Raw genomic sequence first — 17620 nt, 5'->3', positions numbered from 1 at the left:
CAGGTGCAGTACCTTGCACTTGTCAGTGTTGAAACCCATCCTGTTCTCATCCGCCCACCCCTGTAACCTATCTAGGTCCAATTGCAGCCTATTCCTCTCTTCTAGTGTGCCCACTTCCCCCGACATCTTAGTGTCGTCTGTGTAGTTGAACAGGGTGCTTTTTACACCCTTGTCCAAGTCGCTGATGAAAATATCGAACAGTGCAGGCCAGAGGACCGAGCCCTGCGGAACCCCACTGCCCACATCCCTCCAGGTCGAAAATGACCCATCCACCACCACTCTCTGGGTGCGGCCCTCCAGCCAGTTAGCAACCCATTTGACTGTGTAGGTGTCAAGGCCACGGTCTCCTAGTTTTTTTGATGAGAATGGGGTGAAAGACAGTGTCGAAGGCCTAAGTCCAGAAAGACTACGTCCACTGCTACTCCTGTGTCTAAGGATTTTGTGACCTGGTCATAGAAGGCCACCAGGTTGGTCTGACAGGACCTGCCTCGAATGGACCTGTGTTGGTTGCCCCTAAACATAATCTCCCTTGCTGGCCCATCATGGACATGTGCTATGATAATTCTCTCAAAAAGCTTACCCAGGATCTAAGTAAGACTAACTGGTCTATAGTTTCCTGGGTCCTCCTTCCTTTTTTGAAAATGGGAACCACATTGGCCCTTTTTCAGTCCTCTGGCACCACACCAGAGCACCACTAGTGCTCGTAGAGCCGTGCCAGGGGTCCTGCAATGATCTCTGCTAATTCCCTCAGCACTCTGAGGTGGAGATCGTCAGGACCAGCTGATTTAAATACATCCAGTCCCTCCAGAAGTTCCCTGACTAGATCCTCACTGACGCTAGGTCTGGATGTGCCTCCCCTGGGGCCTACGGAGGTCCCGGTGTCGGGGGGGTGACCCGGTCCCTGCTTAGGAAAATGGAGGCAAAGAAATTATTAAATAGGTTAGCTTTGTCGTCTAGTGTGACAACCAGATTTCCTAGCATGTCTTGCAGAGGCCCCACATTTCCTGGTACCTTCTTTTTACACCCTATGTATTTAAAAAAGGACTTCTTGTTGTCCTTGATCCGGGTAGCTAGTCCCAGTTCCATCTCCACCTTGGCCTTCCTGACCGTCCCCCTGCAGCCCCAAGCAACTGAGGTATAGTCCTCCCTGGTGATGGCCCCTCCCTTCCATTGGGTATACGTCTCCCTTTTAGCCAGGAGATGTTCCCGTATGCTTTTGGTGAGCCATGGGGGCTTTTGCGCCTTCTTGCCCCCTTTGATCCGTGTTGGGATTACCTCCCTTTGGGCCTGGAGAACTGTCTCCTTAAGGAACAACCACCCGACTCCTCTCCCCTCCGGGACCTCAGTGCCTCCCCAACTATTCTCCTTACCTCAGTGGGTACCTTAGATCAACCCAACCCAGTGAGTACTTAGATCAACCCAACCCTAGTTAGGGTGATCTAAATGTAATATCTGCATGTACCCACTGTGGTTCTCAGTTTGGCTACACAAGAACCAGTGTTAAGCATGGCAGGTAAATCTGATAAAGAAAGGTTTCACCAGCTATCTGTACACATAAAACAATTTGCAGGCAACGGGTTTGGCCAAGATTAAGTTTCACATAAGCCACTAAATTCCCTTAAAAACAATGAAATTAGAGACATTTTAAATGAAACTTACATTTCTGGCATTTCCATTTTTGTAGTCAGTCTTATTACATAAATATAGTTATTTGATTATAGTTAATTAGGCCCCCTCTACATGTTACATGTATTATATAGTTACCTGGTTTATTGTGCAATTAATTTAGGGTGCCTGCATGTACCAATTAACTATGATGCCTTAAAAAGGTCCAACCAGCTATAACGTTATTGCTAGAAAATGTGTAATAACTTAAAGCTGGATGGGAACCAGCTATGAATTTGCATGTGCAACCTGTGCCCTAACAGCTGGGAACTCTGATGCATTTCCAAGCCTGGGAGTTCCCAGCTGATGGGGACCCCCATGTGGTACACCCCTGTGGCTGGGAGATTGCATCAGCTGTAATGGTGTGTAGTAAAATATTGTGAAACAATTCCTAATATGTCTGGTATCAACCCCTATCATTCCCTGTGATAATAAACACTGTATTACAGACATGTCTGCTGTACACATTTATTTCTACTATGCTAGAACAAGCTAACAGATGACTAAAAGGCTTTCAGTAATTTGTCACTATATTTCTGAACAAAGAAAATGGCCACCATTTAAAGCAGGGGTGTCAACTCACCTCAGCCCTGGGTCAGATTCAAGGGGATCCACCTGGGCTGGATCTGGACCATGTGGGCTACTCCCAGGCTGGATCACAGCAGCTGCAGTGGGCCTGGGGCTAACAGTCCGGGTTCCCACTCAGGCAGTGCCGTGAGTCAGGGATCAGGTGGCAGTGTGAGGTCCAGAGGTAGGCAGGCAGGAGCACAGGTCAGGGACTGGATGGTAGTGAGGCAAGGGAGGGCTGAATCTGCAGAGCTCCTACTCATCCCCCTGCTGCCAATGACTATGTCCACTGGGGTCGAGGAGCCCTGAATGTTGCAGCAGGCCATGCCCTCAACTTCTAGCAGCCTACCAAACAATGGGGAGGCCTGCTAGAAGGGTTCTGTGGGCCAGATCTGTCCAGAGGCTCTATGTTTGACATCCTAGATTAAAGTACAGTAAAATCCCTGTTATTTGGGATTTTACTAACCAGCATACTCTAGTAAATGGAACTTCCGGCTGGCTGGCTGGACGTCAGGGGGAAAGCTCACAGGTGGCTGCTGCTGCCCACCACACTGTGTTGCATGTGTAACCTATGCCCTGAGAGCTGGGAACTCCGATCAGCTGACAGGGCTCCCAGCTGTGGGGCCCGCGTGCATTTCCAAGCCTGGGAGCTCCCAGCTGATGCTCCGCATGCGAACACAGCCACCCCTCCCCCAGCCCCCACTCCACATGCAGCTGCTGCCACCCCTCCCCCACCCCATGCTCTGCATGTGGCTGCCACCTCCGCCGCGTCCAGCTGGAAACCCTGTGCCCTCAGGTAACCGGCATTTTTACATTACTGGCACCCCCCATTCCCCGCTCATGCCGGATTATCAAGGATTTTACTGTAATTAGCAATTTATTCTAATAGGAGCAAAAATCAAAGAAACATATCAAAATGTAAGACGTACCCTTCCATATAGTAAGCTATAATGATAAAAAATGAACAGAAATAAATAAATTAAAATTAAATAAAACCTTTAAATCATAAAAAATTGTATGCTGCATACCTGCGGGTAGTAGTTTTCTTTTCTGTTTTTATTTCTTCTTCCTTGAATGGTAGTTTTTCATTTTCATTTGAATCTTTTTTCAGCTTTTTAGCAATGCGATTCTTCACTTCATTTTCTTCATTAGTATCGATTTCATTTTCATCCCCTTCATCATTATCTTCCTTCTACATTGATTTAAAATAAGTGCTTCAAATTTTAGCACGAATTTACTACATAATTTTTAAACATAGAAACTTTATCTCATCAGGAGAACTCATACAATACTTAAAAATGTAGATGCACATATAGGCATATATGTATGTTAGTGCTATGTGAATTTTGACAGCTGTTATGTTTCGGAGGTGTTTCGGGCCGTTTTGGCACCCAGAACACCAAATCTGAATCAAATCCATGACGCAGGGCTGCACAGGGCAGACAGTGGCAGTGAGGATACCCCGGTGCAGATCTCTGCTTCCTGCAGAGCCAGGTCACACAGCAGGGCAGTGCTGGTCTGTGCTGTATGACCTGGCTCTGCAGGGAGCAGAGACCTGGGGAAGCATGGGGTGGGTAGCGGTGGTGAGACCACCCCTGGCACAGATCTCTGCTCCCTGTAGAGCCAGGTTGCACAGCAGGGCAATGCTGGCCCCTGCCACGTGACCTGGCTCTGCAGGGAGCAGATATCCATGCCGGGGGTCTCTTTGCCACCGCTGCCCACCTCACACAGCCCCCCATCGCCGGAATGGCACGGGGCGGGCAGCGGCAGTGAGGAGACTGCCTAGCACAGATCTCTGCTTCCTGTGGAACCAAGTCACGCGGCAGGAACCAGCAGGCTTCCTCGCTGCTCTGCACTGCTTCCCTGCCCCATGACCCAGTGTGACAGGGATCAGAGATCTGCATGGGGGTCCCCTCGCCTACACAGACAGCAGCAGCCCTCCCGCAGACGAGCCACCTGTGGCCCCATCCTGCTCCTCTCTGGGGCCCTAAGCCCCCGACCCCAAAGCCCACCTGGCTGGGCAGTAGGGCTGTGCAAAGCTTTCAGCCCGTTCAAAACAGATTCAGCCAAAACCAAACAGGACAGTGATCTGAAACATCAAAACACATCACTGTCCTCCGAAATGACCAAATCTGAAACCGAATTGAAATACAGCCATTTCACACAACCCTAATGTACATTTTGTAATGGTGTCCATATACATGAATTATGCAGAACTTTATGCTCTATGGCTTAAACTCATGTGTTACTCTGCTGTGACTGCTCCAAATGGACCAGTTTTAGAGCTTTGGGAATTTCACTGGTTTTTGGTTGGGAATCTGATACTTACTAACTCAATCCTGTGGAGTATGTTTTTATGCAGTGTTATATTCCTCCTAAGAAAAATGTAATTCACAGGACATATGGAATGGAGTATCTCTAAGAAGTCCAAGTTTTGTTTGTGGAAGTGCTACTTACCTCACTTAAATCACCTACTTCATTTGTTTTTTCACTGAAAGATAAAGAAAGACATAAGAGTTATTTTTCACTATACAGCATTTGGAATCAATCATTTTAAATGCAGAGCAGAATTTTAAAACAGCAGTATCTTTGTTAAGAATTTGATTAAGTTGCCTTCTGAAACCAAAGTCAGAACTCTACCTGACAAGCCATTTATACCACACTTACCATAATGACATAAGCTGATTGCAACTTTCTACCACTTGCTCATCATTATCTACTCTGGCTAAAAACATTTAAGAATGTAGGACAGAACAACAGAAATACAGCACTGCCACGTAGAGGATAAATTATATTAGTGAGTCCATCTCAAGGTACCCAGACGAACCATTATGGTCTGCAGACTCTAAAAGACCACTTTTTGCTCTTAAACCAAGCAGTTCTGGCCCAAGGAAAAAGAACAATGAGTAATCAAAAAGTTGTAGTCAGTATAAACCTTTAGATATTGGCCTATGGATCCAATATGTATAGTTGCAAAAGGTCAAGTACTGTGATACACATATATATAATTTGACTAAATGAGGACTAGAAGTCAAGTTACAAACTGGAAAAAAAACAACGCAGAAAGCAAAACATATGACATCTCTATATACTGTTGCAAGAAAAGCTAGTTGTACTATACTACTGACTCATATTTAGCTTGTAGTCAGGTATAACCTCCCAGGTCTTTTTTTGCAGTAGTACAGCCTAGACATTTTACCCTAATCTGCGTATTTGATTGTCCTGTCCTAATCCTAGTCCTATTGTCCAAAGTGTCTGCCGTCCCACCAATATAAATGAAAGCAAAGCAGTTCCATAGATTAAAAGTGGTATAGTAACCTTTTGACAGCAGGAACTGAACTTAGATGTGGATCATCTTTCAGCAAGTCATGGCTACTTTTACTTTTCCCCTTCATACTCTGTAAAATTAACAATAAAATATTTGTTACAGCAATGTTTATGTGAATATGGAGTCAGGATAACTGATACAGTAGAATAAACAATAATTTTGTTCCTGTCATGTTTAAGCCAAGCACTGGCCATAGATGCATCTAATCACAAAACGAAAATTCTCTTGACATTGCTCCTGTTACAATGACTAGTTATCTGATTCGGCAAATTTTAAAAGCTCTTTGAGCAGTAACAACAAAGGGAAAAAAAAAGAATACAACACAAAAGTTTCAGAGGAACAGCCCTATGGCCAGCAATGCAATATAACATAAGGGTGAAATACTTAGATTGGGTATAAACAATACTGGATAAACAGGTAAGGAATTCTGACTTTCCTACATCTGTCTAAGCTAATTCAGACAGCGGGTATGTACAGCAATGGTATCACTCTACAGAACAGACAGAGTAGATTAATAGAAAAACAAAAATTAATAACCCATATATTAGCATGCAGTAAACATTTGCTGAAAGTATCATTCACACACCTTGACAGAACGAATCTAACGACCTGAAAACACACAACACCCCTAGATAGGGATTCTAATAAAGGGGTGTAGGGTCGGGGGAGGGAGTGGATTAGATCTCAGTCAAAGAGGCAGGTGAATACACAGTAAGGCTGGACAGATAGTGAAGCCTTTATCAACCAGAAAGCATAAGTTGCTAAGCAGGATCTTAAGTGCCTCCATATTAGATACTTCAACACTAAGGACTTTACTGAGGCCATTCTATATTACGTAGAAGATTCACACATTTAACAGTGTGAAAAACTTCAGCAGTGACTTTTTCATATGTTCAAGAACCAAACTAGACATGGCATGGGTAGCTGTAGGCTTTGCCAATTGCCTAGACAGGGATGGCCAACCTGTGGCACAATAGCCTGTCTGGCACACAGCAGATCAGGTAAGGAACAAGTAGCACAATGGCAGAAATGGCAGGACTAGAGAGCAGAGCAGCAGATCAAGCCTGGAGCAAAAAGCAGAGCAGCAGGGGAAGGGGATCAGAGGAGCACTTGGAGAGAGTGCAGGGTTAATTTGTGGCACACCTGCCAATAAAGGTTGGCTTCCACTAGTCTAGAAGATTCTGCAAGAGAGGGAAGATGGAGATGTGAACTTAGGAGAGAGATAACCAGAGACAACCAGAAAACCAGGAACAGTAAATGTAAACAAACTCTGTATTTTTGGTAATAAATACTATTAGGAAATACCCAAAATTCACCCAACACGTGGTGGTTTTATTTATTTTTAAAAACAAATTTATTAGCCTGACAGTAATTAAGGAGAGGAACATCTTCCACAAAATCATATAGTGATGGTTCTCAGTTCTGCAGACATTCTGTCTTACACCACTGGCCCTCTCATACCTCACCTATCTACTTTTGTAAAGCCATTAACATCCACCTTATCTACCCATATATAATGCTGCACTTCTTTGCAGTGTCTCATAATCCTGTCACGTTCATCTCTAACCTCATTATTTTCTAAGAGATCCAAGAGAGGTAGTTAGCTGGGTAGTCTAAAGCCTGGCAGAAGGCAGGGTAGGGTGGCAACTTAGAAACTAAATGGTTCAGGGAGGCATATACTTTCATAGACAGCACCACCTGACAAAATATGCTGTTGCCAGACAAGCTTATGCCTCTGAATCAGTTAGTTTCTAAAGGTGCCACCTGACCCTCCCTGCTCTCTACCTAAAAGGACTCTAGTTATTAAGGGCAAGGTAAGAAAGTACTATCAAGAGTGAAGGAATATTCATTTTTAGAGCTGTAGACATGCAGACATATAGGAAAAAAGTCACTGAACTGATAGGCAGTCAGCTACATCTGTGTCCCAGGGGAATAAAAATGGAGACGCCAGAACGGCCTCCCGCAGCGGGACCCAAGGCAGGGGCGACATGCCCAAAGAAAGGGGGAAAGAACCCTGAAAGGAAGAAATACTTACCTCCCACAGGGAAGAGCGAGCCGCGCCGAAAAGGGCCACTGGCGCGGTTTATCAGATGCTTTTATTGCCAGCTGGCCGCAGCACTGGCAGATGATGTCATGAAAAGCCACCACCCAGCGGATTTAAAGGCCGGGGGCAGAGAAATGACAGGGGAAGCGGCAGGGATGCTGGAGGGTGAGGGTGCTCCCCAGCCAATGTCCCAGGGAGGTCTGCAGCCCCGGTAGGGGCAAGACGGAGATTCCTTAAGAGGGGCTCCCCCTCCCCCCACTAGTGGGGCCCACCACCTTGATTGGCAGGACAGCCAAGGAAGAGAGGGATGACATCGGGGGACCAGAGAAGGTCTAAGACGGTGGACCCATGAGGGGGGGTGGGCAGAAGCCCACACCCAGACCCTTTCGTTATTTTTATCTTCTTTTTTTTCTTTTCCCTGACCTCCTCTATCTTGGAGGGCGCAGAGAGTGGCAACCCAGGAAAGACCCTCTGTGGGTAAAGGGCGATGGAGATAGATTGAGGCAAGATTGGGCAAGGGCCTCAGAGGAGGGGTGGGTGCAAAGGGGGAGATAATTGTATGCCCTGTGGTCGTCAGGAATAGGCAAGCCAAGGAGCAGGCCGAAGATCCACCATCCAGCGCCGGAAGGTTGGTGCTTGGTTGGGGTGTAGGGGAGGTGGAGCCCCAAGAACGTCTCTGATGGGTGATCCCAAGAGTAGCAAGAAACCTCGGGAGGGAGCCTCACTACTGGAACATAGAAGACCAAACGGTGGCAGGCGACTGTCAGGACTCCCCTCAGAGTGGAGTGCAACCCAACACGTGAGTCCCAGGGACACACCCCTCAGATGGGGTCGGGTGAACGCTCGAAGGCCGCCCGCGATTGTCTATATGAAGCCCAATGGGGGCAATCTGAATAAAGCATTTTCTCACAACAATAAAAATGGACTGTTATAATTCTCAGTCCCTCTGGCTAGATGTAGTCCAACTCAGTCTGAATGAAGAATGAAGACTCATCAATGAACCAGAGAGACAGGAGACCTAGAGAAGATAATGATATGACTATGCACCCAACTGACGGCAAGGTAAGCTAGAGTGTGAACTTGCAGCATATCAGCTTCTCCACAATAGCTGCCACCATGCACATTCTTACTCTTCAGTATGATGAAGCTCACCCCGGAAAGTGAGACATGTTACCTCACACTTACCTCTGGGTGGAAGCATTCACATGGGCAGTTAAAAAGGAGTAGCTGACATACTAAGTTTACACCCTACCTTAGCCTGAAGTAACTGCCTGTAGCCGTACCCAATATCAGGAGTCTGAAGGCAACTATGATCAGCATCAACAAAAAAAAAGAGAATATGGAGAGGCTCTGTGGTTTGACAATTAGTAATCCTGACGTCAGACGTTTTAGCTGAGTGGGAAGGGTGAAGGCTAGAAAAGAGTAAACTGAGGGTAAAGTTCTTTTAAAATATACATTATAAATTAAAAATAAAAAAAATGTTTAATTGACCTTATATAGCTGATACATTCAAATCATAAAATGCTAAAACAGAGGTTATCCATGCAACCTTAATTCTACCTACTTGCATATATTCACAATGATATAACATTTACTATGTAATCTGATACTATTTTCTTCATGAAATCTCATCCTCAGCAAATGTACCTGAGAATGGATTTAAGACCACATAGACCAGTGTTTCTCAACCTGTGGTACGCATACCCTACAGGGTATGCAAGTGCCGTGTTTTGAGTTTGGCCTGCCCCCCCGCCCGGCAGGTTGGAGGCGTCTTTGCCTGTTTGGGCTGGAAGTTCCAGACGCCACTCCTCCCGCTGTGTCCAGTGTGCTGGGGCTTTCACTCCCCAGCTTCAGTGTGCCAGGGGACAAGGAGGGAGGCCCCGAGCAGGCTGCTTTGCCCTGGGCCATGGTCCGTGAGGAAAAAGTGGGACTTGGCTCGTGGCGGTAAAACCAGAAGTGCCATGGTGGGACTTCTTGTTTCGCTTCTGCCGCGTCAATTGATGTAAGGTACCAAAGGTTGAGAACCACTGACATAGACAATCAGAAATCTAATATTTCCTTACTTTCAGCTGTATAATCTTTCCATCTAAATAACATTATTTTAATATATTTTATATACTTATATCAAGTTTATGTGTATATATTAAGTTTATAAACAGTAAAAATGAATCTCAGACTCTGAAGCATAACATTACAAGATGTACAATTTTCAAGGTTTTAAACTAGCAGTTAAAAAAATAGGAAGAGGAACCTTACCTGACTAACTTTGTTGACTTCTACCTCTTCTTCTTCAGCTTCCTCTCCAAAGGAAAGCAAGTTAAAATTTCTTTAAAATACAAAGCAAAAGCCACATATTTTGTTTTAGTAACCCTTTGCACAAAAGACACTATATTTCAAAAGTCTAATAAAACATTTGCTTCTCCTAACCATACCAACTTAACAGGTTGTTCTGTAATACATAAATCATCAATATTGAAGAGACTGTATTTCTATTCAAAATGAATGGCTGCTTGAAATATTTAGCTTAAGTGCCTTGTCCAAAGCCACAAAGAATTCCAGTAACAACAATGAAACATAGAAGCTAGATCTCCCAATTCCCAGTGATGTCCTTTAATGACAACACAATCCAAGTGAAGAATACAGCAACACTCAGCTTGCCATCACATACTATTTTTCAGAGAGAAAAGTCCGACATTGCAGATGAACTGCATATGGCTCCATATTCAGTGCAAAAAAAAGAAAAATAATAAGTTTTAATTTCTTCTGAGAGCCACTATTAAAATAAATTGGACATAATACTTATTAGGCTGAACTGATAATATTACCTACAGATGCAGTTGGCATTTCCCATTATTTGACCCTATTTTCAGATGCTTAACAACTTTGGCAGATTTCAATCATTTGAACTGAAGTTCTCCTTGCTAAGTGTCTATGTTGTACTGATTTTTCTGGGAGTGATGTATAGAGTAAGTCTTAGAAACAACTGGACCATTTTAACTAAGAAAGAGAACAGGGAAAAATGCATGCTGTTTTGCCCATATACATACTGTTATGCTAACAGCACCTCAATTTAACATAAAAGCTAGAAATTCAGCAAGTGTTGGGAATGTGCCTTTTCTCATCCTCATAAAAATTAACTTAAATTCAGCCAAATTTTAAGCCCCTGAAAAACTAATTCACGTAGAGCTAGAGTTAGGCAGCTCTGTTCTACAAAGACTATCTGCTCTGACTGCACTATAGCTTAGAGCTGCAGAAGCAAAGTGGGACTTTCTCTTCAGTTGTCCCTCCTTGCTGTTGGAGTCCATGATACTGTCTAGTATAGGAAAAAGGAGTAGAGCAGTGTTTCCCAAACTTTTGATATCTGGAACAGTCTTTTTTTTCTGGATTAAAATTGGCAGCACTCTTCACTTATGCCTGAATAATTGGGCCAGATTAACAGTCCATGGACACAATCCTGTCATGCAGGGCTGGCCCAGCCGGGGCCTGATCTTCTTGTGTGGAGCCTGGAAATTCGGTGGTAGAAAAGTGTTGGCAGTGTTAATTTCCACTGATCACCCGATCCCAAATGTCTGGACCCTCGGGGAACACCACAGGCCCGATGACATGGTTCTGTGGACCAGATCTTATACTGACAAAGTATCATTTTTCGTGGCACACTTCTGCCGCTCTCGCAGCACATTAAATCTGATGTGACACACCCTTTGGAAATCACTGGAGTAGAAAGACTGCTTATATTCAGGCACTGAAGAGTAGGAGGAGGAAGTCAACAGAAAAGGTATGGGTGGGAACAAGAAGGAGAGAGGCAGGTTGGTGCTACAGTTAAAGGGTCCATAATCACCATCCAATGCTCCCATCCAGAACCTGAAATAAAACTTGCCAGGACTCCTGAGCTTTCACATCCCTCTTCTATCAGTAAAGAGCTATGAAACTGACAGGCAAATTGTTTTGCCTCATCCCACTGCACTACACAGTTCATGTGGATGAAAATAGCCTGATTCTGCTGCCAATTATTCTGTTAGCATTAGTATGTAAAAGTAGGGCAGGGTAGTATCTTAGAAACTAATGGGTTCTGAATGAAATGAGCTTTTGTAGGCAACAACCTATTTTGTCAGATGCTTGCTACCATAAAAAGTTAAGGACTGGGCTATGAATTTAATGACCCACCATATGACAATATGATTTTTCCATTTCAATTAAAAAAGGAAAATACTTTAGAAACCTGCATTTTTTGGGCACCACACTTCAAAAAAAAAAAAAAGACATGGAGAATCTTGAAAGTGTCCAGAGAAGGGCCACAAGATGATTAAGGGCCTGGAGGACAAACCTTATGAGGAAGGACTAAGGGATCTAGGACTGTTCAGCCTGGGGAAGAGAAGACTGAGGGGGGACTTGTTGGCTGTTTATAAGTATGTAGGGGGTGAATATCGGGAGCTAGGAGAAAAACTGTTCACTGCGGTGGCCCAGGGGAGGACAAAGAGCAATGGCCATAAACTGTTAGATGATAGTTTCAGGTTGAAGGTAAGGAAGAACTTATTTATGGTATCTGGAATAGACTTCCCAAGGAGGTGCAACAGTCCTCAACCTTGGAAGTCTTCAAGAGGAGACTGGACAGACACCTTCCTGGGATCATTTGATCTTAGCAGTATTCCTGCCCAGAGCAGGGGGATTGAACTTGATGATCTTTCAATGTCCCCTCCAGCCCTTAATTTCTATGATTCAAAGTCAGACACTTAAAAGTTGTTCAAGCATCCTTCATTTGTCCTTCTTGTGTGCATTCATTATGGCTGCTTCCAGACATGAAAAGAAAAGAAAACAACCCCCCCCATGCTTTACCAGAAGCAGCAGTGCAGTAGTTCGACTCAGCTCTGCAGGGTCTGTATAGATTGGGCACTTCAGCAGGGCTTTTTGGTGCTTTTATCTAATAGCTGATTTAATCAGCTATTAGATAAAAGTGCTAAAAAAAGCCCGACTAAAGTGCCCAATCTATACAGATGCTGCAGAGTTGGGTTGAACTCATGTACTGCCCCTTCTGGGCATGTGCTGGGCCTGGCGTGGGAATGCACCAAGTTTAAAGTAAAGCACCGTTTTTGTTGGGCTTTTTTCACATCTGCAAGCAGCATATAAAGCTATCCAACTACATGATCACATAAGAATTTTCTATAGAAGCCAATCTCATTCAGTAATCAGACTTCTAGTCATTATCTCTTTTATTCCACCTCATTCAACACAACCCCAAGTCTTATTCATTTTATTCAAATCCTACTCCCAAAAACTAATTATTAACTTTCTCATGGATGTTTCTGTAGTGCTCTCAGACTCTTAAAAGATTCAGAAACAAGAATGAATTTATCTTTACATCTCAGTGAGATGAGGCAACAGTATTATTACCTACATTAAGTACATGGCTTTACAATAACAAAGATTAAAAGAACATTAAAGGTCCGATCTGGCATAGAATCATAGGGTTGTGATTAACAGGTATCTGAACCCAAACCCCCGCACAGAGAATGCTATTCCTAAATCATCCCTGCCCGATGCTTATTCAGCATCCTCTTAAAAACTTCCAATGAAGGAGATTTTACCAATTCCCTGCACAATCTATTCCAAAGCCTTACTAATTTAATTCTACTTTGGAACAAATTAAAACCATTACTTTGGCCTGCCCTGTGCAACATGGGATAAAAGTTGGCTCTCCCTTTCTTCGTGGAAGCCTTTCAAATATTTGAAAACTGCCATCATAACCTGCCTTAATTTCCTTTTCTCCAAGCTAAACATACCTCACTGTCTCAAGCTTTCCTGATAGAACTTGCCTTTCAGCCCCTTTATCATTTTTGCCACCTGCCTCTGAACCATTCCTAACCTCTGCTTAAAATGTAAAACTCAAAACTGTACACAATGCTCCAGGTAAGGTCTAACTAAATAGAATAGCACTATTACCCCTTGTGCCTTACAACTACTACTTCTGTTGATACAGACCACTTTGCTGACGAATGTTAAGTCTATCATCCCTCCAAACCCCAAGATCTCTCTCAGCAACACTACTGCCCAATACTTATCTTCCATTTTGTATCTGTGCATTTGGTCATTCTTCTTGAGGTATACCTCTTACATTTGTCTGAACTGAACTTTAGTCAATTGTCTCTAGAGAATTTTTCCAATCTAGCAAGATTGAATCTACTAAGCATATAAAACACTAAAAGTTTATGCCTTAATTTATACATGGCAGACAGTTATTTTATGCATCATCATAGTGTTCAGCACAAATAAATCCATAAACAGACATATTTCTTAAATGCATGAACTTTTACACTTGTCCTCCAAAGACATAATTAGAAATGCCTATCAATCTTGTAAAATCAGGTATTATTTTTAGCTTACCATAGTTCTGTATGAGGGCACCAACATTTCTGAGCCAATGTGGTCAGTATGTTAGGTATTGATTTCTCAGAGCTGAGACCACTGCCTATCACACTGACCAATATGTCTGTTTTTATCCATCTGTTTTCTCTTATGTTTACATTGCAAACTCTTTAAGGCAGGCATCATCTTTTTGTTCTCTGTTTGTATGTGCCTAGTACAATCAGTTCCTAGTCTCTGAATAATACAGCCAGTAATAAATTATTTTATACTTAGTGTTGTAAAAAATTAAAAGAAAACAAAACCCCACTTATGGAGGTAAAATTACTTTGTGCCTTTGGACTTGGACTTTTTTACTTCTTCTTCTGGTTTGTCCTTTTTCAGCTTTTTATTTGCTCTTGGAATGATATCATCAAAAGGATTAAACAAAACCTGTGGGGAAAATATCGAGTATTTTACACAAATATTTTTAAATCATTTTGCTATAACTTATACTGATTAAACCTTTCACAATAAGATTTTGGAAGAAATACATTATTCTTAAATTACTTTTTTTTACCAGTAATACAAGATCTATTAGGATAAATTACTGCCAATATGGCTTAATAGAACAGGTGTGCAAGAAGAGCAAAAATTATTCATTGAGTTTTAGATTTTAAATCATGGTATATTTACCTCACTAATTTTTATTTTGTGTGGGTTGAGTGGTCTTTCTTCCTTGTCTGTTTCTACTTCAGCCAGTCGTATCATATTATATATTGTGTCCCCAGTAATCTGTCAAATTCATCAAAAAGTTATTTCAAAACCTGTAACTTTGTGATAACTGTTCAAAATTTAAGATAAGTATTACATAAATCATTCTGAAGTTTCTTTATTTTAAGCTATGTCTGTGTATCAATAACAGCCATTTCTAGATACAAGGGTTTTTTTATCTGCCCTCAAACAGCCAAGATAACCATATAATTGTAGAGTCCAGAAAAAAAAAATCACTTTTATAAAATTTCTCTACGAGCTAGAATATAAATGGTCTGTTTTAGAGCTAAGCTATTCAACAATATCCACATTTACTTGAAACATTTGATTGCTTTCATTTGCTGTTATTTTATAATGATAATTAAGAAAAAGAATGTTATTAACTTATTGTTAATAAAACAGAAAATAAACTAAATTGATCACTGTTAATGTAACTGAGGAAGGGCAACTGGGATAGCTGCCCCACTGATAAATACCACTGCCACCACAGCCATGGAATTGTGTTAATAGTATGGCAACAACCAGAAATTGCCTCTGCCTTAGGTTTCGAGCTGCATTGTTATGCCCCTGCTGATCACAACATAATTGTTAGGGAGATTATTCTGGTAAACTACAGGAATTTATACACACATCTTTTCATCCCGTGATGGGCCGGAGATCCAGCGGGTTGGAACAGACTCAATTAATCGAGTCTGTGCCACACGTGAGCTGACACGCACTGAGCTGAGTTGCGTGTAGTTGTATAAGCAGTGAATTGCATGTCAGCGAGCAGAAAATGGCAATGGTGCACTTTAGAACTAAAATATTTCCAATGTGTTTTAGTTCAAAAGTGCACTGCCGCCATTTTCTCAGCACTAACGACATGCATTTCACCACTTATAAAACTGCATGCGCTGCAGCACCAGGTGCTTTTAAAAGCATGTGTACAAATGCCCTACAAAACATAAATATCATTTTGGAGAAAAGGAAATGATGACAGGAGCTATGAACAGAAAACATCAATGTCAGAGGCATGTATGCAATAGGTGGACTTAATAGGTAGTGAAATAACTTTGAAAGTAACAAAATAATTTTGAGATGTACACAGCAGTAAAATAAGAAAATAGTTATTGAATTCAGAAGAACACGTCACTGAGCTTGACAAAACCAGTTTCAATTATAACTCCGAGCCCTAACATACCTTGCCAAAGATGGTGTGCTTGTTGTTAAGTTCATCTGCACGACCCAGAGTAAAGAAAAATTGACTGCCATTATCATGAGGACCAGCATTTGCCATAGCAACCAGTCCTCTTCGATTAAAACGCAACCGTGAATGGAATTCATCCTGCCAAATAAAAAAGAATATTGTTTAATTAGGCAAATTTCAATGTTTCACTTGTTTACAGCCAATCTGATATGCATACACAAAATGTCCCATGTTTTTAAAGTTTTAAAGCACTGTAAGCAATATAAATATCACTCCTTCTTAGTGCTAGCATTGTACTTTAATTATGGCATCTGAAAATACTAAATTGCAAAATATTCTAATTGTTCTAATTACTTATATTTTCACAAATTGAGAGAAAACAGCCTCTATCAGAAAAACCTTCTCTTAAAAAAACACAATGGAAAATAAAAGACTATTCCCAGATCAATAGTGAAACAAATAACTGAATAATAAGACGTAGCTACAAATATACCTTTAAATCCTTTTTTCAACTGTTAGCCTGGTTAAGTATTTGTTAGTTCTAAACAATATTTTTTTCTCAAGAGAAACCCATTGTTTAAAAAAATCTTGTCAATCAGACAGACTAAAAATCTACATCTTGTTATCAAAACTATCATACTTTTAAGGTTAAATATTGTATTTAGGAACAAATCCTGTTTCCATTAAAATCAATGGGAGACCTGTCAAAAATGTCAATGGTACAAGTATTTCAACCCTCCTATGTGCTTAACTACAACTTGCTGAGCAAGACAAAAAAAGAAGGGATTACTTCTAAAGTAAGAAAGTATGCTACAAGAGGCTGAATCAGACTTTAGATTAATGTACACACATAAACACACCAAGAAACATACAAGTTTTATGTATATGTATAAAAATGTATATAGCAATTATGTTAAAAGAAAGTTACTTAGGACATAGGATGTAAAAAAAAATCAAAAAAATCAAGCATTCAAAAAAGGAAGGAATGCAAGACAAACTTGCCCAGCTAACCTTATCTGTATATATTATGATAACATCTTCAATGTCATGATTACATGCTATTTCTTCCTCTCCACCACACTTGACCTTTTAGGCAAATCAACACCCAAGCCATAGCATGACACACACACTCAGTGTATATATATGAATTTCTACTATTATAGAAAGAGGGAAACCCTGAACATTCACAGAAAGTTTGGAAACATAAACCAGAACAAAAACAAAAAAAAAATGTGCTTGTAATTATGCAAGTGCATGTGAGTACAGTAAAATCAAGTATACATAAACAAAAAATAGCTTGCTAACTCAGTCTCTGTGCATGCTAGGAGTTATGTTCTAGATCAGTGGTTTTCAACCTTTTTTCATTTGTGGCCCCCTAAAAAATTTCCAGAATCAAATAAAACTTCATTATTTAAAATCCCGTAGTTCTTCCCTGTTAATAAAATGATCTGGTCTCTTTGATACTGCCTTCACAGAAATATATGGAAGTCAAGCCACCAATATCTGGCATAAAATCTAAAGACACTGCATCCCTCCCTGTCTCACCTTTCAATGGAATGCTGCACAAGATCAGTGCAGGATCATGGTCTAAGTGGGTATCTTTTAACTTCATAGGTATATCAGAAGCCCAAGGTTTAAGAAATGGTAGACAGTTGTCATTTTAATACCGGAGTCTGTAGGAACATGCTGGGAGTCAGAGGGATCAATGTGACTGACAATG

General features: G+C 41.7%; 1 protein-coding gene across 2 annotated transcripts in view; it reads right to left on the bottom strand.

Moving 5' to 3' along the window:
• The window catches only part of CWC27 (CWC27 spliceosome associated protein homolog), a 211164-nt gene that overhangs the window by 182811 nt on the left and 10733 nt on the right, over positions 1–17620 (bottom strand). For both annotated transcript variants that reach the window (XM_025213309.1, XM_025213308.1), the window contains exons 4-10: positions 15895–16038; positions 14637–14735; positions 14290–14393; positions 9861–9930; positions 5551–5630; positions 4690–4723; positions 3261–3424 (exon numbers count right to left, since the gene is read on the bottom strand). In XM_025213309.1, coding sequence (XP_025069094.1) covers positions 3261–3424; positions 4690–4723; positions 5551–5630; positions 9861–9930; positions 14290–14393; positions 14637–14735; positions 15895–16038 — 695 coding nt within the window. The remainder of the gene's footprint in view (positions 1–3260; positions 3425–4689; positions 4724–5550; positions 5631–9860; positions 9931–14289; positions 14394–14636; positions 14736–15894; positions 16039–17620) is intronic.

Source organism: Alligator sinensis, unplaced genomic scaffold (genome assembly GCF_000455745.1).
Source record: "Alligator sinensis unplaced genomic scaffold, ASM45574v1 scaffold1258_1, whole genome shotgun sequence".
Taxonomy (NCBI): Eukaryota; Metazoa; Chordata; order Crocodylia; family Alligatoridae; genus Alligator; species Alligator sinensis.
Note: the sequence above shows the minus strand (reverse complement) of the source record. Positions and strands in the feature narration are given on the sequence as shown.